The sequence below is a fragment of the Guyanagaster necrorhizus genome, assembly GCF_019112545.1.
Source record: "Guyanagaster necrorhizus MCA 3950 unplaced genomic scaffold BT62scaffold_2, whole genome shotgun sequence".
Taxonomy (NCBI): Eukaryota; Fungi; Basidiomycota; class Agaricomycetes; order Agaricales; family Physalacriaceae; genus Guyanagaster; species Guyanagaster necrorhizus.
Genome location: NW_025064881.1, coordinates 887,594 through 909,837, shown reverse-complemented (window position 1 = coordinate 909,837; position 22,244 = coordinate 887,594). Strand labels below are relative to the sequence as shown.

Below are 22,244 nucleotides of genomic sequence, written 5' to 3'. Positions count from 1 at the left end.
ATCAACGAACAACACCACCCACGACCACCATCAAAGGCACATGCCTCCCCGACGCTCTGCTCGCACCCGGGCGTCCGTAGAGTCTGTTGTCAAGACCGAACCGGCACCATTGAAGCGCAAAAGGCCCACCGAAGTTGTCCGTGTAGACGGCGAGGAGAAGGAGAATCAATCATCCAGATCTCGTAGGAGCACATCTGCGCGCCCATCCACCAAGTTTCGTTCTTCCATTCATGCTAGAAGCTCTCTTCAAGACGTTCCAGAAGCAGAGGATGAAATGAATGATTCCGATCCGCCACCAATAAAGAAATCCCGGCCATCACTGGAGCATTCATCGGGAGAGGAGACTGAAGAGGAGCAGCCGAAACGTAGAGCCAGGGCTGGGGTTGGTTTGGCGAAGAAAAGTGAAAGTGCGAAGATGGTGGTTGATCAGCCGGCTCGCAGGACAACTCGAGGCTCCCGTGTCAAGCCACCGTCTCGCGCGCCTACGAGGGTTTCGCGCTCCCGAGCATCTGAGTCGGTTGCTGCCGACAGCGAAGAAGAAGATGTGAAGCCTGTGGTCAAATCATCCACGAAATCCACTAAGCCAGCGTCGCGTCAATCTCGTCGTGCCTCCCACGCTGAGGAAGACCGCGATGATGGGTATGCAATGGACTCGCCCGCAGCTGAGGATCACAGTCAGAAGTCCAGAGGTAATCGATTGTCCTCTCGACGTTCTTCAAAGCCGACTGTCGAAGACATAGCCGAGGAAGAGGATGAGGAGGAAGAGGATGATGAGGAGGAGGATGATGATGATGATGTGAAGCCTGCGCGAGTCAGCTCCCCTAACCCATCTCAGCGGCCCGAAGTTGAAGAAAACACAACCGAGAAGCCATTATCGTCTCGTGAAGTTCCTAGCGTGCTTGCGGGAGCGAGGTCTACTGAGGCAGAAGGATCTCTCTTGGACCAGATCTCCAGAGTCCCTCCGGCATCTCGGGCTCCAGCAACACAGCTAGAGGAGCCCGAGGGTCCACAGAAACGTCTTGTCATTCACAAATTGGCCTTGGTAAATTTCAAGAGTTACGCTGGCCGGCAGGAAATTGGACCCTTTCACAAGGTTTGTTTCGGCTTCGCGAGCAACTTTTTCCAGCTCTAACGTCCCCTGTTCAGTCTTTCTCTTCGATTGTGGGCCCTAATGGTTCTGGAAAATCCAACACTATCGATGCCCTTCTTTTCGTCTTTGGATATCGCGCAACGAAAATGAGGCAAGGGAAGCTCTCGGAGCTTATTCATAACTCGGATCGGTACCCAGATTTAGATGAATGCAGCGTTGAAGTTCATTTCCGCGATATTATAGATTTGGTACGTGATGTGTTTCAAGTTGAGGAGGAAGACTTGCCTAACAATTTACATAGCCCGGCCCTGACAACTATGAAGTTGTGCCTCATACCGACCTTGTTGTTAGTCGTCAAGCATTCAAGACGAACAACAGTGTCTACAGAATTAATGGACGGGCCAGTAACTTCAAAGAGGTTAGGTCTTTACTCCAAGGCCGGGGCATCGACCTGGACCATAATCGATTCCTGATTCTTCAGGTCCGTTTTCGGCGTTTATAGGTGAATACGTAACTCATGTTTTTTATTGGCAGGGTGAGGTCGAGTCGATTGCTCAGATGAAGCCCAAAGGCACAGAGCACGAAGAGGGACTTCTCGAATATCTTGAGGATATCATAGGTACTTCTAAATATAAGGAGAACATCGACGAGGCTCTTCAAAAGGTGGATGAACTGCAAGAGAAGCGGTCAGACAAGATGAATCGCCTCCGGATTGTTGAGAAAGAAAAGAATTCCTTGGATGAGAAGCGGAAGGATGCAATAGCTTGGAAGAAACTCATGAACGAGCATATCCGGGCTCAATCGAGGTTGTGGCAATGGTATCTGGCCCAGGCATTCGGCAAAGAAGGGGCTTTACGCGCCGAAATGGTGAGCGCTTTGACCGACTCTTTTACGACATCTGAATGTGAACACGCGCCTTAGGACAAATGCGACGCGGCAGTACTCGTTGAAACTGAACGCAATGCCAACGACCGTAAACATATGGAACAACTTCAGACACACTACAAGGAACGTGAGGAGGCATATGCGGTAGGTTATCTCTGTCGTCTTGTCGCAATATGGTTTTTACTCCCTTGAAGGAAGTCCAAAAAGCGGCTGCCGCTGCAAACCAGGATCTACAGGACCAAGAAAAACGCGAGATCGGTCTTAAGGAGCGGAGGAAGCATGCAAATACCAAATTAAAGAAGTTGACGAAGACTATCACAGAGGTGCGTAGAAGCCTCCCTGTGACTCTTGACTCCTAAAATGTCGCTCTAGGAAACTACTGCAAAGACCAGCGCAAGTCGTGCTATTGAGGACAGTACCCAGAAGATGAAGAGGGAGAAGAGCAACGTGGAGAAGTATGAGGCGTCTTTGCTCGAGGAGGAAAAAGTTCTTGAAAACATTACCGAAGGCCTCAAAGGTGTGGCCTTTTTTCAGTCTTTTCCTCGAGTTATTTACGGAATCTGTGATTCCTAGACAAGACCCAGGTTTTCCACGATCAGATTGAGGCCAAGCAGAAGGAACTCCAACCTTGGACGACCAAACTCAATGCTAAACAAGCCGAAATTGACGTTGCAACGAGCGAGCGGGATGCCCTTGTACAGAAGGCAGAACGTATCAAGGGCCTAAGGGAGGATGCAGAAAACGCTTTGGCGGAATTGCACACGGATCAAACTGCGAAGGTATGGTGACCGTTCATCCTAGACTTTCGCTGATATCATTTCCCAAACAAGGTTCAAGAACAAGGACAGTTGCGTCAACGTAAGGCTCAGGCACAGGATGAGCTTCGAGCTGGGGAAAAACGTCATCAGGTATGTTCGCCTATGCCACTAATAATCCATCTAACTTTCTTCTTAGGATGCCCAAGCTAATATCCAGTCCTGCCGAACCAAGGCAACGTCTACCCGTCAAAAAGTTGACGAAGCTAAATCATCTCAAGCCGAAAGTCGGACGCAAAATCGAGTACTCGAATGTCTCACCCGATTTTCGGAGCAAGGACGCGTTCAGGGATTCCATGTGAGATAGGATGTTTCTTTTCCCTTCTGCATCCTTGTTCACTGTATTACTGTAGGGCCGACTAGGAAACCTGGGCAAGATCGCGGACGACAAGTATGACGTTGCTGTCACCACAGCCTGCGGTAATTTGAACTACATGGTCGTCGACAAAGTCGAGCAAGGCCAAGCTTGTATCGAGCATCTGCGGTCGCAAAATGCGGGTCGTACTTCAATCTTGGTTCTGGAGAAACTTGGCAAGCCTGACATGAGCAAAAAGCCGACACCTGAGAATGTGCCGAGGCTATTCGACCTCATTACTCCCAAGGACCCGAAATTCGCCGTAGCGTTTTACAAGGGCGTGGGTGAGACACTTGTAGCCAAGGATATGGAACAGGCCAACCGCATAGCCTTTGGTAACAGGCGATACCGCGTGGTTACTCTGGCTGGTCAGCTCATTGATATGAGTGGTACTATGGGAGGAGGAGGCCAGCCAGCCCGAGGCGGCATGAGCTCGAAGTTTGCTGCCGACGCAGTCCGTCCGGAGGTTCTCAAAAACTACGAACGTGAAAGCGAAGAAGCGAGGAAACAACTGGAGCTCGCCACCCAAGAAAGCCGTGAAGCAGAGGCTGAACGTGATCGGCTGCTTAAGGTTGGACCAGAGATTGATTTGTCGTTCGAGAAGTTGGGTATGGATATCGAGAATGGGAAGAAGCGTATAGCTGATGCTGAGAAACGTGTGCGAGAGCTGAAGTGCGTATGTTTTCTGATCCGACTAGATATGATCTTGACAAGGATACGTTTCAAGGACTCAGAGTAAACCTGATGCTGGCGATGTGACTCGCATCGCTAAGCTTGAACAAGACATCGCTACCTACACTGCGGATCTCAAAAAGTTGCAAGAGCGGTCAAGCACGATCGAAACTGCTATCAAAGATCTCGAAAAGCAAATTCTTGAGATAGGAGGAGCGAAACTTCTCGCTCAGCGCTCCAAGGTTGACGGCATTAAGCTTCATCTCGGTCTTGCAAACGATGAGATTACCAAAGCGGAGGTTGCCAAGAAGAAAGCGCAGAACGACGTTGCTAAGCTGACGGCATCCCTCGATTCCAACCTTGTTTCGCAGAAAGAAGCCGAGGAGGAGCTGGAGAAATTGGACTCAGAGCTCCAAGAAGTGAGAGCGTATGTGACTGACCTGAGTGCCAAGGTCGCAAAAGCCAAAGATGCTGAAGAGACTATGGCGGAGGACCTTCAGAAACTTAAAGGGGAGCTAGATGAGACGCTTGAATTGGTCCAGAGCTTTATTCAACGAGAGGTGTGATCTTTGTTTCATCAGGTTTCCTATCGATGCTGAAGAACAAATTTCGTTCGCAGGCCGAACTGAAACACAAGGCTCAAGCTGCAAAAGAGGCCTTCCAGGAGAATGAAAAGTTGATCATTCATTGGCAGGAGAAGCATGACGAACTTCAGTTGGAAGAAATCGAGTTCGCTGTTCATTATTTCTTATTGTGGAGAATTCTTATATTTGTTCCAGTGATTATGACGATGACGACGAGGAGGATGACGAAAGCCAGGAAGGCGACAGCAAAGCCGATGAAAGTCGCGAAGGGTCCCGTCAGCCAACCTCAAGCCGCCAGAGCCGTGGTCACAGTGTTAAATCTGATCCCGAAGGTGGCGACGATGGTGAAGAAGATCCCAGGACCCAGCTTCACATCTACAGCAACGAGGAGTTATGCCAATTCCGGAAGCGGGATATGGTTGCTGATATCCAGTTGCTTGAGGGTAAGTACAATGGAATCTGTTGGATCTATACTGACTAACGTTCGCCGTAGAGAAACTCTCGAAACCCCAGCCCAATCTAGGTGTTCTAGATGATTATAAAGCGAAGGAGGAGGAGTTCTTCACTCGTGCCAGCGACGTCGAAATGGTTACCCATGAACGTGATAAGCAGAAGGCTGAGTATGATCGTCTACGGAAGCAGCGGCTCGACGAGTTTATGGCGGGGTTCAATATGATATCTTTAAAGTTGAAAGAGATGTACCAGGTGAATGTTTCCACCTTCTGTTTCCGGCCTTTTATTCACCTCGAATAAACTCTAGATGATCACTCTTGGAGGCAACGCCGAGCTAGAGCTGGTGGATAGCATGGATCCTTTCTCCGAGGGCATCATTTTCAGCGTCATGCCTCCGAAGAAGAGCTGGAAGAACATATCCAACTTGTCTGGCGGCGAGAAGACGCTGAGTTCGCTTGCCTTGGTGTTCGCTCTTCACGTATTCAAGGTATGTTGCTAGTTGCAAGTTTGAGGATTGGCTAACAGTATGTTTTAGCCTACGCCTCTGTATTTCATGGACGAAATTGATGCCGCCCTTGACTTCCGTAATGTGTCTATCGTGGCTAATTATATCAAAGACCGGACGAAGAATGCGCAGTTCATCATTATCTCTCTTCGGTGGGTAGCTATTTTTTTTTACTGTTTTTCGTGATAATTAATACCTAGGCCGTGCAGGAATGATATGTTCGAGCTCAGTCAACGTCTCATTGGGATTTACAAGACGAACAATGCTACGCAAAGTAAGTATTTTCATTTGGATATTCTCCTGATTCTCTTGCTGATCTGCTTGTTCACAGGTATATCCATCGATAACAAGACCCTTGAGCACCAGTCGACGGTGCAATAGATAACGATCTGTTTTACGATATCTTCATGTGATTATTGGCAATCTATTTAAGTTACAATACCGTATGCGTCTGACGTTTGTCGCAAATCTATATTATGTATACGATGCGAGAGAGCTTCCAGTAGACTGTTGGAATCTGTGTAAGTCTTTGAACCTTTTTTCACGCTTCGCCATAGGTACCTAGATACCAATCGCCGCCATACTTGAACTGCAGACCCAGGATCAAACTCTTCTAACCCCAAAAATCCAGCAGAAGACATACTAGAACTAACGGTGGCGAGTCTGTACTCCAAGCTGGGGCAAGGTCATTAGGTACACGTGATCGTGACTGTCCCGAGACAAGCAGATGCGCAGACCTGATTTTCTCGTTTACCCCGGCCCTCTTTACGTTCAAGGTGTCATTACTGCTTCGACGACTGCCACCATTTCTCGCTTCTCAACATGGCGTCGGTGCTTCAACCCGTCCACCACTCTAAAACAGGACACGGTTTTTCCGAAAAGCGAATCGAAGCGACAATTATATAAGAGTTCAAATATTTTTGGAGTTTACCTTCCGGCAATGCTTTTCCCTTCAATAGCGGCTTTGACTCACTCACTTCTTGTGCTTGCTATCCTTCCAACACGGAGTATTCCGGGTTTTAGCGAAGGGTGCCAGGCCTGAGGCAAGTTCCCATTCAGCGAATTCTATGCCTGTCTCTCTATAGCAAGTGAATGAAGAGGCGCGTCATACTAAATACCGGCAGGAGCAAGGCTATTTGTGGTCAGATAGGAGACCGCCCGAGCCGCCCGTCGGGTCGGCATTTTATTTCCGTGGCTCCTGATTTCCATTTCTTGGCAGTCATTGATTACCTCATCGGTGCCAAAGTGGAGCAGACCACCAAGCTGGATCTGATAGGTAAACGTCGCCTTCTATAGTTCCTCTCCATGATGTTCTAGTAAAGGGCGGAGCCTCGTACTGGTAGGTCAAAGAACCCACGTTTGTGACCGCCTGAGCCCAAACATGTCTAAATTCCCAATGCATCCTCACACATTTTCTGGGATGTTTATTGTAAGGCTGGACCGACATTTTTGACTCTTGTTAGTTGGCTGGCATGGACCTCGAGATTTACGGCGCGCTGGCAAAGGCAGAGTCTCACATTACGTTGCAATTGTGCGCCATTTCTGCTTCAAACGATGGTTCAGGCGGCAACGCGACGTGCGGAGCTTTGCTGCAGTGGAGGTGGTATGAGATAAACCACACGCTTGCATCTCAACCCTGATTTCATTTATCTCTACGACTTCAGATGTTTCCTGAGTGCTAACTGAGCTTCCTCTAGGCTACGGGACTCGGACGTTCTTTGATAGAGGGGTTCATCGTTTGGAGACCACGTCTCCGCCGTCCTTCATGGAATCTAACACAGTTGGTTGCAATTGTGAACGCTACGGTACTTATTCAGTGGAGAAAGCCGTGCTTTCGGCTCTGCGGTACAACTTCCGCCGGAATCAACAAATCAGGACTGGAATGCGATTCCTCCAAGTAGATTGGACATGGTAATTCCATTCCAGAAGAAAATGGCCAGCCTGTCAACACCCGTAACATTTGGTAATGACAGCGCAGAGAAAATCCACTTATGGTGAGTCTTTTCGCTTTCATGTCTTGACTGAAAAAAAAAAGACCAAAACAGGTATTATTTAGGGGGGAAGAAATACAGACTAGTGAATGCAGCCGTTGCACCGAATGAAGAGTGTATATGTGTCCCTCTATTTGGGACTCAATGCTATTCAAATATCGATGCACGGACGTATTATTGGGGGAGCCTACGGCTGCGGCTTAGCGGGTGAAGCTGAATAGAGCAAATCTTTGCCGCGGTAGATGCCGCGGCTCGTGCTTTCGGTGATCCAAAGAATACCGGAACGCCGCCCGGACCGGCCATCCTGTCTCATAAACAATAATTGACAAGGGCTCGTGTCTTGGATCCGACATTTTTCTCTCCGTCAAATGACATTCAGGTCTCAAAACGTATTTACAGCTTGATCGTCACCGATACTTAATGTGGCATCCTTGCACAGTCCTTTAATAGCCGTGAGGACACGCTGTTGTCTGATGTAACCCCCTTCCATCGTCGAGTATGGGCAGTCTGATTTCGGACCCCTTTGGTGGCGTTCTCATCTGTGATTGTCCTTGTTCATATATCATACAACAAAGGTGACTCTGTTCCGTAGCGGTATTTGTGAGCATCCTCCTCTTGGGAGCGATGTTCGTGCAGCTGTTCATCTACTTTGACCATTACCCAAAGTCAGTTCATTCTTTATCTCTTGTTCGCGTACGCTCATTTTTCTCTCAAGAGATCGCCTGTGGATCAAATTATTTGTCCTGGTTTTGTTCGCCTTGGACATTCTGAATTCTGTCTTCGTGCTTGCATGGTACGCAATAACCCTTCACAATTCGCAGAAGTGATAGTTGTCTAAGTTCTCTGAAGGGTCTACAAAATGCTAATCCTTAACTTTGGGAATATCGCAGCCTTCAGCAAAGGTAACCACCCCCTCCATCGACGACGCCCCCATTTCTGAGTATCTGTCTTCCACAGCTGATTGGACCATCGCAACAGACCCTCTCCTTTCCGGTATCATGTCTGGGATGGTTCAGTTCTTCTTTGCTTGGAAAATATGGGTCTTAACCAAGTGAGTTTCCAGTCAACTTGTCGTTGCTCGGACGCTCATCGTGCTATCAGAAACTACTTCTTCTTCATCGCCATAGGCGCATTCGCGCTGGCATCCTCCGCTGGAGGCATCGCTACCAGTACCATAGCGTTCATGGTCTTGGACACCGTGAATTGGGTTGAACTACGAATCAAACTAGATACCCCAGCTTTGGTATGGCTGATCCCGGCGGCGGTATGCGATCTTATCATCGCTACCATCATAACTGTGTACTTGCAACGTGCCAAAGGTCCATTCAAACGGACGAACCGGGTCTTGAACAGAGTTATTCGCCGTGAGTCTTTTTTCTTATATTTTGTGAGGCACAGCACTAATGATATGGTAAGTCACCATGCAAAACGGCAAGTGCAGTTAAGTTCAGAAGACGTATGGTTATCCTCATTGAGTCCTAGGTCTCCTCACGGCAACTGTCGCAGTGATTGACCTTGTTCTAATTCTTGCCATCAAGGTACGCATCAATTGATCGTACGTGCGGTTTCCGCTGACGTTTAGACTTCAGGATACGCCATATTATCTCTGTACGCACTCTTTCGACCGCAGCGGTCATATATTAGCTTAGTTTGATCTCTTCCCCCCCTTAGTCGTCGCTTTTATTCTACCCAAACTGTATACAAACTCTGGTAAGCATTGCCTTGTCCCCTATTGGTGGTAGTCGCTCGACGACTGACAATCCTGCAGCCATGTCCAGTCTCAATGCTGTAAGTATTGACGCCGCAATGAGACATGTTTCATAGTGCTCACTCATGGATGATCAGCGCCACGTTCGCAACAACGATGTAGAGGATGATGCAGCGTCTCTGAGTATGGTATCTGGCTTCTGGGGCAGTAGTCCGGTGCGTTTGTCCCAAATGAACATTTAATCTCCTTCATCTCACCCTCGGATGGTAGGGTCGCGTCTCTCCACTCACTACACGACCAGAAGAAGTAAGTCTCCAGATTGCATTAGCAGGGACCTAGAACTAATCACCTAATCTGCGTAGATGTTCGTCAACATGGGGTATGGGAACCGCCAGGACTCCGACCATCATGATGCAGATACTGTCACTTCAGAGGATCTACCCAAAGGTGGGAGTGTTGGACCATGTGAGTCTCCCTGAGTTGATTCCGAGAACCTACTTGACTCTTGCCTCTCAGAGCCCCGAATGTCTTCTTGTCTTAGTTGGTCCTTTCTTTCTGTGTGTTATTATATTATACAGCAGGATGTACGATATAATAGTAGCCGTCTCAGATATTCCGTGAATTATAGACGCTGAGATGGTATTCGCGCTGTAGTATTTAGAGACAGATGTTGAAACAAAGCCTATTCTGCGCTAAAAGTCCTTCAGAATTTGAGAAGATGAGGGCCGGCGGCTAGAGGCCGCGGCAATATCAGGTCATATTTCAAATTCGGGGCTTGACTCTTGAACAAGACCTTTATCTAGCCTTATTTTTTTAAAGTTCAGCATGCAACCTCACCTTTGTCCTGGACCCCGTGCTGTGCTAAGTTTCAGACTTATTATCTCTTCCCCTGATCAGTGCACTTTCAGTGGGTTCAGCAGATGAGCTATATTATTGCGTTTGAATCGGCTACCTCCCTTGCCCACTCTTCGTCCCCCCTTTACCCTCAGATATGAGCAGTGTAATTTCAGACCCGTTCGGTGGTGTCGTTGTATGTAAGTAAATTTACGATGTCTTTCATGGGACGGTTGGGATAAACAACGCGTCTTTCTCTAGCGGTATTTTTGAGCATCCTTCTATTGGGTGCCATGTTCGTGCAGTTATACATTTACCTTGACCGCTATCCGAAGTTTGTTGAATCTTCCTTTCCTATGTCATTATCTGATTTGAATTTCAAGGGACAATATCTGGCTAAAGGTCTTCGTCATAGTTCTCTTTGCGTTGGACGTGCTCAACTCGATTTTTGTGGTTATGTGGTACGGACATAGCAGCACAGCTAACATGTTCCAAGTTGTGACTGATTCGTAGGGTTTATAAACTCCTGATCAATAATTTTGGGAACCTTGTCGCATTTACCAAAGGTAGGTAGGTGACTTCTTGGGGCCTGCAATTGAACGCCTACAGCTTTTCACACAGCCGACTGGACCGCCACAACTGACCCGCTTCTGGCGGGTGTCATGGCAGGAATGGTTCAAAGTTTTTTTGCCTGGAAGATCTGGCTGTTGACCAAGTACGTTTGTGCATCTTCCAAACGGTCAGCGCGTCGGTTTCTAATCAAAGTGTCCCGATCGTAGGAACTATTACTACGTCGGCATAATTCTTATGTGCGCATTGACATCCTCGGCCGGCGGTATAGCGACAAGTATAATCGGCTTTTTAGTCATCGACTCGGTTGACTGGACCGAGCTCCGTAATAAACTGGACACGCCCTCTCTCGTGTGGCTCATGCCAGCTGCACTCGGGGACCTCATCATTGCGGTCGTTATCACCATGTGTTTGCAGCGAGCAAAAGGTTCTATCCGGCGGACTAATCGCGTCTTGAATAGAATTATTCGACGTGAGTCTCTTGTTCAATTCAGTTTTACTTTACGGTGAAGCATCCGAATCGTTAGTGACTATGCAGAATGGCAAGTACCATATTTCTCTGTCGCCTGCACCACAAGGCTGAATATAATCAATAGGGCTTCTCACTGCGACCGTCGCCATAGTTGACCTAGGTTTAATTCTCGGCGTGAAGGCATGTCCCACAATTGTTTTTTCTTTTTCAATACCTTCCTGCTCATGCTTCCAACAGAGGCAGCCTTACTATCTTTGTGCGCGCTCTCCGATTTTCGTTGTGTTCAACCACTCTAATTTCCCCCTCCCAGGTGTCGCATTCATCTTACCCAAACTGTATACGAACTCAGGTATGCCTGTCTAAAGCTATTAATTTCGCAACGCTAAGGATGTCCAGCGCTTTCGAGTCTTAATTCCGTGCGTAATGCAACGTCTGTCATAAGTGTTGGTTCTCACTGTAGATGATTTTTGCTTAGCGGCGATCCCACACTCAGGATATCGCGGACGAATCGGGCCCTCTGGCAATGCCCTGGAATAGCAACGAGGTGCGTACTTTCTCAATAGTAACTCCCGTCCTCTCAACATGGTCGCCTTTTTGTAGGGTCGTATCCCACCTCGATCACAGGGGGTAAGTATTTCCTTGTATCACTTTAGTTCAACCTTCATGCGAATCAACAGGTGTTCATAAGTGTCGAGTATGAGAGCCATGAGATGAGAGATCCTCGCAACCAGAAGAATGCCAGCATGGCTCTCTCAGATGACTCGGATACTCCAAAAGACCAAGGCTTGTAGGTTGGTGTAATTAAGACAGAGCCGGGAAACGTCTGACGATATTATTAATAGTGAACACTCGGGGCATTAATTTTGCGCATTAGGGTTACGTACCAGTTGGTTTTGGGGAAATAATTCATCTTGTATTCCAGACGACACTTTATGACTTTCCACATATTCGCCCATCATGCAATATTGAGCGCTATACAGTCTTCACTAGAAAGTAATTGGAAAAAATGGACTAACAATAAATACAGGTTATATCCAATCCCAGATACGATTAGTTTGACAAGGTCTTATCCAAGAACACAGCAAATCTCAAGGGAAAGATCTGAACGTTCTTTCTTTGCAAAAATTGGTCCTCGTAAGGACCAATAACCGTCTTGTACTCTTCCGACTGAAATACCTTCGCAGTACGTAAGATGACGTTTCCTTATCTCGACCGGGAATAGAAACTTACAGCGAATATCTTCTCGAAGCTTTCTGCTTCCAGCAAAGCCATCCCATCCCACTCCTCCGGCGGCTCGAAACCCACAGTCTTCAGCATTGCCGCAGTTTCGTTGTCAATACGTAACTTCCCATGTCAATCAGACGGGGGGCATTCCTGGGGGGGGGGGGGGGGATGAACTCGGTAACAACTCACTTGTTCGTATTTGAGCACGTTATCTATGAAGATCGGAGACGAGAGGAGCATTTTCGAGAGACCCTCGAACCAATGCTGGTAGAATTCCTCGAGCGTAAGCCCTTCTTTTCGCTTGAAGAGAAGGGCGACGCGGACACGGTCTGTTTGGATTGTGCCAGTGGCCATCTTTGAAACGGTTAGCTGAACAAGACGGGACCGAAGAAGGACACCTCTGTTATAAACCGAAGTAGGGACCAAAATTCGAACACCGCTCATCAGAGCGTTCCCTGCACTCCGCTTAGTGCAGGTTTTAGAAGAAACAACATCAGCCATGATGTGATTACGCTGCTTTGATGAGCTGGTGATCAAGACTCACAAACAACAGAAACAAAGAGAAGGCATCCCAATTTTCAAATTATTTGATTTAAGGGTCAGCAGAGCATTTTGTCTGCACAAAGACGAAGGGCAGTATCTCCCGAGGTGGTGCCTGAGGCGAGACGCATTTACTGATTATTGCAATCTACGGCAATTGACGAACCTCTAATATGCAACTCTTTTGACGAGTGCTGTTTGAAAACTTATCGATTCGATATCCCCGGACGAGCAAAGAACGAGGCCTGCCTAGCCTAAAAGGATCAATCATTGATCTGGGGTGAGCGCTCAGAAGGGAGAAACATGCATGACATGGGCCGAAAGATATATCCGGGGAGAACGCAGGCGATGGCCAAATGCAAAGTCGACATGACAAGCCCATTTATTACCAGTTTGACAGAATAATGAAATGAATATTCTGGGCTAGAGCGCCACGCAGTTGGCAGGACAAGGACGAATACCAAGTTCGAAACACACTCGATACGTTGAATCTGGAGGTATGGTCACTGTTGGGGGAAGCGAACGGAAACGCTTTCGGTCGGGACCGAGCTCCGAGACCGCCACTTGTCTGCTATCCCCGTGTGACAAATCAGAAGGTACTCCGTCAGCGCCTGAAGGCAATATGCAAGGTTAACACGGTCAGTAGCTGCTTATCGCAGCGCCTACGATGGCTGAAATACAGCAATAACCCGGACGCGTTCGTTCCGAAGTGGAAGATCTGTTGTATGGTCATGCATCTGCACATGTTTTCTCAGAGCATAGATCCTTGAGGAACTTGTCAAATCAGACGCCTACAATTTAGGGTTCAAAAAACAATCACTCGCATCCATACCAGACCCACTTCCCCGATCAAAAGAGGTCTTTCCTCCACCGTTGACTGCGAATGCCTTGGCTTCATACCACTCGGGAGGTATCAGAAAGATGGGGGCTCGACCAAGACCTCCTTTGGTATTCTCGCATCAAAAGTGATGAACGAACAGGGTGAGGCCTTGGAGCCATATGCATACACAAAGTACCGTCTTCAGTCGTTTTGTTGCACCGAGGAGGAGAAACTGAGGAACGCGATGATGAAAGTGCGTGCACGCTGACTAGATACATTCCTCGGAGCAGATCAAAGGCAGAACATAAAGTCATACGTAGCCATCACCTTGAAGCAGGCCCATTCCCAGCGTCTCGCAACGGTACAATATCATGCAAAACCAAGAACGTTCCTTGAAGATGCTCAATCAACAGTTCTCATCAGATGAAAGGTTCAAACCAGTTTAGTGTAGCCTATCACATCGGTAAAAAAGGGTTTTCAAACGAGCAAACTTATCAAAAGTCACAAGAAGAGATCAGGGTCAAGTAGACGAACAAAATGTGTCCAAACTCGACAGCTGATTCTCCACCCCGCAATATTGTGACCAAGTACCCCGTACCAGGATGTCAATCAAAATCGGGGGGGGAAAATCAAATCTGCTCACCACTACAAGTTAGAATAGACATTCTCAGCACATCATCAGACGCCACGAGGACGGGTGGCGTGTCAAAGAGATCTTGAAAGTCTAAAAGGTTAGTTACAGAGCATATAGGAGACATATTGAGCAGGAGAATCGCACGACCACGCAAGGCTGGCGGTCCGTGGGCTAGAAATCAACTCACGTGCTGTGTCAGCGACGAACGACGCCAGACCACGGTCACATTTTGAGCAAAATAAACGCAGACGCGGACCGGCCGCCGTACATCAATCACCGTATGAATGCCTCGTGCCTTGGGTGTGCTGGCATCTAAAACTGGAGGAAAAGGCAGTACTGGCAAGACTTGCAATGCCGCGGTCACGATTACTGAAGCCATACAAACGTTAGAATCGCGCCAACACAAATAGATTTTGCCGGCAGCCAAATTGAAATGTGAGGGGTGGCATTGAAAGGGAAATATCGGGATGGTGACGTTAGCTATCTTGAGGCAATTATCGTCCAACTCCCAACTTAAATATCAAAGTTTTATCCAATTCTGAAAGTTCGAGAGGAAACGGGCAATTGTTTAGTTGTCGTGACTTGTCTCGGATATCTATTTCGACACGACGAAACCCTTCCCCTTGTATCCCTCCGATGATATACCTACAAGAAGGTCAGGCTGACTGCAAGACGACCGTAGCGGCGACGTACCAGTGATAGGGTTCATCTTTTGCTCCAAGCCGCGTTCGTTCATCGCAGTCTCCCACTCCTTGTTGATAGTCTTGGGAGGCGCAGGTGCTGCGACGAAAAGAATCAAAAACTTGAGGTATATATGCGAAGAAGAAAAAAAACATACCGAGAGCTCGAATACCTATGAACAAGATACCAGTGACGCCGAGGAGGGCCGCGGTACCCAAGAAGACCTTGAAGTTCTCTCCAGGCTTGCTCGAAGGTGTACGGGGTCCATGAGGGCCAAACGAAACGTAGTAAGCTATTCATAGCAAAAAAATAAATGAGACGACGAGCCCCTCCAGCTCTAGACCAGGACGGGACGCACCAGCCTTCTTCTCATCAATTGACAGCTCTTTCCAGTCCTTCTTCATCAGCACCTCGAGCTGGTCGTGCACCGACGATCTCTCCTCCGAGGTCAGTTTGTCCCATTGGGCCTCGACGTTGGACAGCGGAATGAGGGGTCGCTTGGGCACGGCGGCGCTCGTAGAGCCTGCGAGGACGTGAGCAGGGTTCGCGGTCGTCACGAGGCATCGACGTTGCTGGCGTGCTAGACGAAGGGCAGCTTGCATGACGAAGGAAATTGATGCGGACCGTTGGGCTTTTTTGGTTTGCAGGGAAAATGCCTCTGTGTGGCCTTCGGGAACTCTAGGATCGTGGGAAGACGCGGAACGCGAATTGCCGATTCGGCCAATCAGCGGTGAGGCATTTTGGGGGCTTCTTATTGGATAATGTGCACCTTTTTTTTTTTTTTTTACTTCTGTTCCAACTGAGTTTCAGAGTAACGGAGTATGCTGGAGGTGAAGTGTATGTGTCTCTGTCTAGAATATTCAGGTGCGGTAGTAATCTTTTGTTTGTGATACACATACCGGATTTTACGGATATACGCGTATTCCGTATGCGGAAGCCCATAGGGTCGCCTAACTTGGCCAGACGAATTTATTCATTCCCCAACTACTGGCTAGTAGAGTGGACGGCTAACACTCTATATGATATTTGGAACGATCTATTTGGCACTGGGGCTATTTATCGATTTGTTTCGCTGTCGATCTGTTCAATCGCGTCGATGTCACCCTGCTAAGTATCTCTCTTCAGAAATAAACGGAGAACGTACTTCCAACCTGGCACTCGCTAATGGGTCAATCCCCGAAATGGCAAAGTTGCTCAGTGCTACCAAACTAACTCGGGGGGGAGGGGGGGGGAGGTCCACTTTCATTTTCAAGTCCACAGACTGTCACACTGAATTACGTCGGACTGGCGGGCGAGACCAACGTTAACGCCAGTAATATTTTTTTTTTGTTTCTCAGGGACACAGCGCCAGGGCTATATTACGGATGTGCTAAACTCTTTTTGAACGAGACGTCAAGTCTTCTTCTGCAGCAGGGCTGGACCTGGAGCGTGCATGATATCCGCGGGCGTAGGTCAGGATACTTTGACCAATTTTACCAGCTAATTGTCTTGTCAGAGTGTGATGCGCTAAAAGAAATCCCGACATTCGTCCTGCTCTTTGTATTCGCAGGGATGGGAACTTCCCTTAAGGATCTTCATCAGGTTCCCCGCTGTTGAATGTTCTTCCCGATAGCCCTACCAATGCACCCGTCATCACATAGCTTCAACTTGCCTATTATGTTCCTGTCCCAACTCTATGGACCTGAACGTAGGCCTCATGTATTTTCATAATTATTTATCTGAGCAAGTTACTAATGCAAAAACGCCACTGTGCACCCCCAAATCGTGGGCAGATCATCCGCGGTTCCGCGATGTCATTTGAGGGGAAAGTGGGAAGGGTCGCGAAGGGAAACGGTCACGGTACCCGTGCTGTTCCAGAAGGGTCTTGACTTGGAATTTCTGTCGCTATGGTTGCAACAAAGGGATATCCGAATCGTTCCGCTGGATCACTGGTAGTAGTACTTACTTGTCATTCACCATTCAAGAGAGACGGCTACAAGTGTGCATGCATGCGTATTGCGGTGGCGTTTAGGTAAATGTGTCCATGTAACCGTTATGGGAAAGCCTTGAAACAAGTCAGCCAGGTGAACCATTGAACCACCAGTTCGTCGATAGAGTTCGATGCAAAGTAACAGGTCAAACATTCAAGACACGGACGGAAATGAAAGTGGCGTGGGCCTTTGCTCATACTTCCTTGAATCAGGTAATACTCATAACCCTTTTTGACTCGGAAGAAAAACAACAAAGCAAGAGTCCGCGGCTCTAATGCGCAAAACAGTTCGCGGGCCATTCCATGCCGTGTTCCCAGCACAATGCGGAGTTCACATCGGACCTCGGCAAAACAATGCATGCCGACTTCGGGATCTCCCAAATTCCAGCTCCGCATTAGGGGAACAATGGTCCAAATTTGTCCTCATCGTCACCTCCCTCCTCCAACGCGCCTATTAAGCTGCCTCGAAACGCGTTCTTCTCCTCCCCAACCATGTACGGAGCTTCCAATGCCGTGCAAAAAGCCAAACGGCGCACCCACAGCCGCCCCGAGCTCTCCGACGAGCAAAAACAGGAAATCAAAGAGGCCTTCGAACTGTTCGACACAGACAAGGACGGCTGTGTGGATTATCATGAGCTCAAAGTCGCGATGCGCGCACTGGGGTTTGATATGAAGAAGGCGGAGGTGTTGAAGATCCTCCGGGATAACGACAAGACCGGTCATGGGCTCATGGATTTTGATGACTTTGCGAAAATAAGTGAGTGGGATTTGGCACTGTGGATGGGACAGGCTGCTTTACGGTGAACAGTGACGGAGAGGATACTCGCACGAGACCCTATGGATGAGATTCGGCGCGCCTTCCAGCTTTTCGACGACGACAACACGGGAAAGATCAGTCTGAGGAATTTGAGGCGCGTGGCAAAGGAGATTGGCGACCGGCTGGAGGACGATGAATTGTTGGCATTCCTTTTTGACTTTCCCATTGTTCGCTAACGTTTTTCGCTCTAGGCAAGCAATGATAGATGAGTTCGACCTGGACCAGGACGGCGAGATCAGCGAGCAAGAGTTTTTGGCTATCATGACGGATGACGCATAGCCTGCTTGTTCTACACATACCATCTATGTCTTGTATTGCTCTCCGTCTCTGTAAGTGATGTCTTTCACCTCTAAAATCTTGCTGCCGATACTAACTATAGCGTTTTCATTCATCGCAGTATGTAATACCATTTTTGTAACACTATACCACCGCGTTAATGCATTTTTTTATGCTGCCCACGTGTAACCCTGATTCAGCCGCAAACGACGTATGCTGTGGTTGACGTTTCCCCCCCCTCTCAGGTACAAGGAATACAAGAGCTCCTTTTTAGGTCTCAGTAAGGGGTTCCGCTCCAAGTCTGATGACACAAGTGCAAGCGTAAAGCCTGCCGATAATATAACCACAATACAGTGTACACTAATAAGAAACAAACACTGAGGGCGTACGATTATAGTACTAAGTAGTAAGTTGGTAAGTTATGATACGCTATAACTGTTTTATCTATGTTAAAAAATGCGTGATGGTTGGGGATTGTGGGGAGAGTGTACAATGACAACAACAATGAAAAGACGAATAACGAATAAAGACTAACCCGCGCATAAAAAAATCGCGAGCGAAAGCATAATCCTATTTCCTCGGGCACACAGAACTAAGCCAAAAACCGAATCCAAATGAATTATGGGGTATCTGGTAATAAACGAGACGTAGATGCAGTTGTAGATGAGGCGGGAGAAAGGGGACGAGCGTTATTAACCCCGATAATCCTTATGAACCCGCATATGTTGACCGAGATTATCGTGGCGACTAAAATCCTTTCCACAGCCAGGGTACGGACATTTATGCGCTGGAAGAAATGCAACAAGTCAGCCCAAATCACCAAAAAGAAGATATGAAAGAAGACTCGCGTTTCTCATATGTATGGATGCTACGGACATGCCTCTTCAAGTGTTCGCCTCGGGCGAAACACTTTCCACAACCAGGAACCTGGCATAGATGGACCCTAGCACCCTTCCCAGTGGCCACAGAGAAGTCTCCGTCACCATCGCGTCGTGGACTGTCGTCCAGCGATGTAACGGTGGGCACACGCCGTCCCCGAGACTTTTTAGTGAGATTGGGCACTGGAATGGGTACGGGGAGGTTCGTCGCGGGACGAGGCCTGCGACGATGAGAGGGAAGGGCATAGTCTAACGACGATGCCGTCGAAGCAAGTGAGGAATCATTTGAAGTAGTGCGTCTCGAACGCGTGCTGATGCCTATCTGGCTTGGGGGTTCTGGATAGGCCGAAGGAGACGGGGAGGTATATTGGTACGGGTTATACCGCTCTGTGCCCGTGCGTGTACGTAGGTTTCGGTTCGAAGAACCGCCGGACATGCGTCTTCCTCGACGTAGTACGTACTCTCCATCCCTGTCGTCGTCGTAGTCAGCATCGTCGTAGGCTTCGTCATCCTCATACGCGTCATCGTCCTTAACGCCGGCACCTTCCTTATCGTCGTACTCGTCTTCGCCCTCTGCGTCGACATCGTCATCCCCCTCTGCATCCTCTTCATGCGCGTCATCCTTCCCTGCATTGACCGCGCCGAGCTCTCCCGAGACGTAGCGCGGATCGCAGCCGACAGCCATCTGTTGTTGTGGTGTCTGACCCTGCGCAGGGTCCGCGGTTTCGTCGGGCCGCGGAGGAAATTCGAGCGGCGAGACGGGTGAGTCGGCAGGGGAGAGCTCCGAGGGATGCACGAAGCGCTCGTGCAGTACCATGGCAGAATGCGGGCCTTGCGACGAGTAGTACGGGTCGAGGAGGTCGTTGTATGAGGGGGAATGCTGAGCCTGCAGCGCCTGCAGCTGGTGGGGCGTCGAGAGATCGAATATATGCCCTTGGGAATGGGATGAAGTCTGCTGCTGTTGCTGCTGACCATGTCCGTACGTACCGTTCCCATTCAAAGGATAGAGCACAGAGACGTCCTCCTGCTTGACCCGCGGGTATGAGTGGCTCGGGTGGACCTGTGCCATGGCCAGTGAATGCGACTGGGCGTGCGAGTACTGGTGCTGCTGCTGTTGGGAATGCCATTCATCCAGATCAATGTCGAGTAGATGATGTGGGCTCTGCTGCGATTGGCGACCCTGTTGGCTGTGGTGATGGGGCACAGGCGAGTGAATGACCGGCGCGTGCTGTTGCTGCTGGCCGTTGGGAATGAAGATGGACAGCTGCTGTGCCGGCATCTGTTGCTGCTGAGAATGGTACTGGCCTTGCATGCCCTGCTGCTTTTTCGCGACGGGCGGTGTCCATTGCATCATCATTGACGTCGACGGGTAGTACTGGTCCTGGTCGGGATAGACGAGGTCGTTCTGATTCTGGTAGACAGGCTGCTGGGAGTTGGAAGGGTACGAAGAGTAAGAAGACATGGTCTGCACAACGGCAGAGTCGCGGTCGCGGTCGTTGGGCACGGTGTCAAACGGGGTGTCGTCGACGGACGAGGCAGAAGAGTATGGGGAAGGAGCAGAGAAGTTGGTAAATGTAGGGCTGGTAGGGCTGACCGGGGAGGACATCTGAGAGGGCAACGGAAGACCTTGCAGGGGACGGAAAAGTCCCATTCCAAGGCAATATAACAAGAATATAAAGAGAAAAATAAACTCAAAAGTCGGCAATCTCGATAATCCCAGAAATAAACGCAATAATCGGAATAAGCCCAGAATAGCCAAAATTGTTGGAAAATTGCGGGAAAATCGGATTAAATTGAGGGCAACGCGCGCGCTCTCGACGTTTATGTCCTTTGCGTCAATTATGGCGAGTTTTCGAGCCCCTCGTATGACGGGCTCGCCAGAAACAGGACCAAAATCGAAGGGAACAGGAACGAATCGAGCGAATCTGGGATTAAGAAAGGGTAAATGAATGCTAATCTGCATTTCAGTCCCATTTTATAGCTATTTCCAATCAAGAGTCACTCACCTTTGAGGCTGACCTTGGCACGGAAGTGATCGAAAGCAGACGGGCTCACCAGCGGATGATTGGCCCTTACCTTGCGCGTCCTCCCACTGCCCTCCCCGACTCGTCTATTATACTCTATTTCAAGTACGTACCTACGTATTCTCCATTCCATTCCCATTTTTCTGGTGCCAGTCTGCTATCTTGGGCATCCCAGGCTGAGGAAGCACCTGTCACAACCACGATCGTGAACTGAGCTCCGAGCCGACCCAGCCCACAGCAATTTGTTCCCACGGCTGCTTTCGGTCAGATCTGCAGATTTATCCTCCGATCCACCCCCCCAAAATGATCTCACCATCGGCGCCCAGTTTGGAAATTCTTCTTTGATGTCGGTGCCTTGCTCCAATGTACTGTTCTGTTCTGCGTATGTTTGTTTTTTTGACGCGTTTCGTCAAAGCTATGTTATTCAATATTCATCTGTCGGCACTGCCCCCCGTACCCATTCATTTATATTATTTATTACTCCGCTTAGCACAACATAAACGCCCAAACACCTGCCAACGTCACTCCAAACATCATTCTCTGTTTTCCATCCGTCTTTTATTTCGCCAGATATTTACTGTCGACGTCGCTATTGTTTGTCTTAATATATATTATATTCCCGGAACAACGCCTCCTTCACTTGTCGTCACTGCAGTTGGTGCAGCAGGATGTTTTTTTGTCAGGTCTCACAAAGGCCGAGCGGAACATTTCCTCTTGCATTCCGCTTCCGCTTTCTATTCAATTTCTCGTCATATCCCTAGGATGTTTAACAACGTACACAGTATCGTTCTATGCTACTATAGCGACCCTCCTGATAGTACATTCTAGCCTTCCTCTTTGTCTACCATTGGTGGACACTTCGGCGTTGCACTTAAAGACCACCAGCATGCGACTAGCAGAGTGAATTGATCAACATGAGCGTTGCGGAGTTAATCTCTCGTGCCGCTTTCGTTATATACTGGCCTAGTTCCAGCCGAAGGCGACAACAATAGAGAACCTATACCTCTTATTCTACGCCACATTCAGTCGCGTAGACCACGTCTCAGCACAGCACAGCACCCTCAGGGTGCTCAGGAAAAACAAGTTCGGACGTAGTGGCTCAGTAGCAGCTCGGGAGTCGATCATTTAATTATGGAAACGGAACAGAAAATCTCTAATCCCCCTATTGTTATCGTCACTTCGACTGCCATTTGGATGCGCCCCCTAAAGGAACACGCGTTTCAAAGCTTTTTCCGTCCCGCTGCTCAGGTGAACGTTCCTCAGGTCACATTGGCACTCACTGGGTGCGTTAAATTTGGGTTTCATTGCGGGGCATATGTCAAGAATTAGTGTTGCAGTTTTTTTTTTCAAAGCCGACATTCATTTTTGTAGGCACGCGACAAGTTTGGTGGGTGGGAAGGATAAGATCTATGGGGGATTTTCGATGAGCATATGACGTCCCTAGTAA

At 48.7% G+C, this 22,244-nt stretch overlaps 9 protein-coding genes across 9 annotated transcripts; 4 read left to right on the top strand and 5 right to left on the bottom strand.

Moving 5' to 3' along the window:
- Nucleotides 1-9: 9 nt before the first annotated feature.
- On the top strand, nt 10-5,829 carry BT62DRAFT_1071090 (uncharacterized protein). The gene is made up of 19 exons (XM_043178723.1): nt 10-1,093; nt 1,147-1,338; nt 1,392-1,571; nt 1,625-1,957; nt 2,012-2,119; nt 2,170-2,298; nt 2,348-2,492; nt 2,549-2,754; nt 2,806-2,883; nt 2,930-3,088; nt 3,144-3,817; nt 3,873-4,377; nt 4,437-4,546; nt 4,597-4,844; nt 4,895-5,106; nt 5,162-5,341; nt 5,390-5,511; nt 5,569-5,633; nt 5,691-5,829. Exons 1-19 carry the CDS (start codon nt 41-43, stop codon nt 5,738-5,740), a joined length of 4,749 nt encoding a protein of 1,582 aa, XP_043045385.1. The 5' UTR covers nt 10-40; the 3' UTR covers nt 5,741-5,829.
- Nucleotides 5,830-7,400: 1,571 nt separating this feature from the next.
- Nucleotides 7,401-9,755, top strand: BT62DRAFT_269774 (uncharacterized protein). The gene is made up of 15 exons (XM_043180313.1): nt 7,401-7,891; nt 7,943-8,015; nt 8,066-8,143; nt 8,200-8,252; nt 8,308-8,401; nt 8,452-8,714; nt 8,767-8,781; nt 8,833-8,888; nt 8,940-8,958; nt 9,022-9,060; nt 9,119-9,138; nt 9,196-9,273; nt 9,329-9,364; nt 9,421-9,523; nt 9,575-9,755. Coding segments are annotated over exons 1-15 (972 nt in total). The 5' UTR covers nt 7,401-7,848; the 3' UTR covers nt 9,577-9,755.
- Nucleotides 9,756-9,834: 79 nt separating this feature from the next.
- BT62DRAFT_269414 (uncharacterized protein) lies at nt 9,835-11,630 on the top strand. The gene is made up of 12 exons (XM_043180310.1): nt 9,835-10,092; nt 10,154-10,226; nt 10,276-10,353; nt 10,406-10,458; nt 10,514-10,607; nt 10,672-10,934; nt 10,990-11,004; nt 11,059-11,114; nt 11,172-11,190; nt 11,245-11,283; nt 11,331-11,561; nt 11,612-11,630. Exons 1-11 carry the CDS (start codon nt 10,050-10,052, stop codon nt 11,396-11,398), a joined length of 801 nt encoding a protein of 266 aa, XP_043045383.1. The 5' UTR covers nt 9,835-10,049; the 3' UTR covers nt 11,399-11,561; nt 11,612-11,630.
- A 354-nt stretch (nt 11,631-11,984) lies between these two features.
- On the bottom strand, nt 11,985-12,512 carry BT62DRAFT_881334 (uncharacterized protein; the record flags this gene model as incomplete). Its single annotated transcript, XM_043182666.1, has 3 exons — nt 11,985-12,110; nt 12,165-12,278; nt 12,348-12,512. 3 exons carry the CDS (start codon nt 12,510-12,512, stop codon nt 11,985-11,987), a joined length of 405 nt encoding a protein of 134 aa, XP_043045382.1.
- Nucleotides 12,513-13,121: 609 nt separating this feature from the next.
- On the bottom strand, nt 13,122-14,531 carry BT62DRAFT_999615 (uncharacterized protein; the record flags this gene model as incomplete). Its single annotated transcript, XM_043190836.1, has 6 exons — nt 13,122-13,309; nt 13,365-13,435; nt 13,494-13,651; nt 13,715-13,750; nt 14,193-14,308; nt 14,360-14,531. The coding sequence occupies 6 exons, from the start codon at nt 14,529-14,531 to the stop codon at nt 13,122-13,124; spliced, it is 741 nt and encodes a 246-aa protein (XP_043045381.1).
- A 216-nt stretch (nt 14,532-14,747) lies between these two features.
- On the bottom strand, nt 14,748-15,435 carry BT62DRAFT_915682 (cytochrome c oxidase subunit IV; the record flags this gene model as incomplete). The annotated part of the gene is made up of 4 exons (XM_043183958.1): nt 14,748-14,797; nt 14,846-14,932; nt 14,991-15,125; nt 15,192-15,435. 4 exons carry the CDS (start codon nt 15,433-15,435, stop codon nt 14,748-14,750), a joined length of 516 nt encoding a protein of 171 aa, XP_043045380.1.
- Nucleotides 15,436-17,137: 1,702 nt separating this feature from the next.
- Nucleotides 17,138-17,987, top strand: BT62DRAFT_926068 (EF-hand). The gene is made up of 3 exons (XM_043184938.1): nt 17,138-17,559; nt 17,611-17,758; nt 17,811-17,987. Exons 1-3 carry the CDS (start codon nt 17,295-17,297, stop codon nt 17,896-17,898), a joined length of 501 nt encoding a protein of 166 aa, XP_043045379.1. The 5' UTR covers nt 17,138-17,294; the 3' UTR covers nt 17,899-17,987.
- Nucleotides 17,988-18,314: 327 nt separating this feature from the next.
- Nucleotides 18,315-20,593, bottom strand: BT62DRAFT_269533 (uncharacterized protein). The gene is made up of 2 exons (XM_043180311.1): nt 18,744-20,593; nt 18,315-18,682 (listed from the first exon to the last, which is right to left on the bottom strand). Exons 1-2 carry the CDS (start codon nt 20,422-20,424, stop codon nt 18,588-18,590), a joined length of 1,776 nt encoding a protein of 591 aa, XP_043045378.1. The 5' UTR covers nt 20,425-20,593; the 3' UTR covers nt 18,315-18,587.
- BT62DRAFT_269582 (uncharacterized protein) lies at nt 20,519-21,024 on the bottom strand. The gene is made up of 2 exons (XM_043180312.1): nt 20,780-21,024; nt 20,519-20,725 (listed from the first exon to the last, which is right to left on the bottom strand). Exons 1-2 carry the CDS (start codon nt 20,934-20,936, stop codon nt 20,613-20,615), a joined length of 270 nt encoding a protein of 89 aa, XP_043045377.1. The 5' UTR covers nt 20,937-21,024; the 3' UTR covers nt 20,519-20,612.
- Between the last annotated feature and the right edge of the window lie 1,220 nt (nt 21,025-22,244).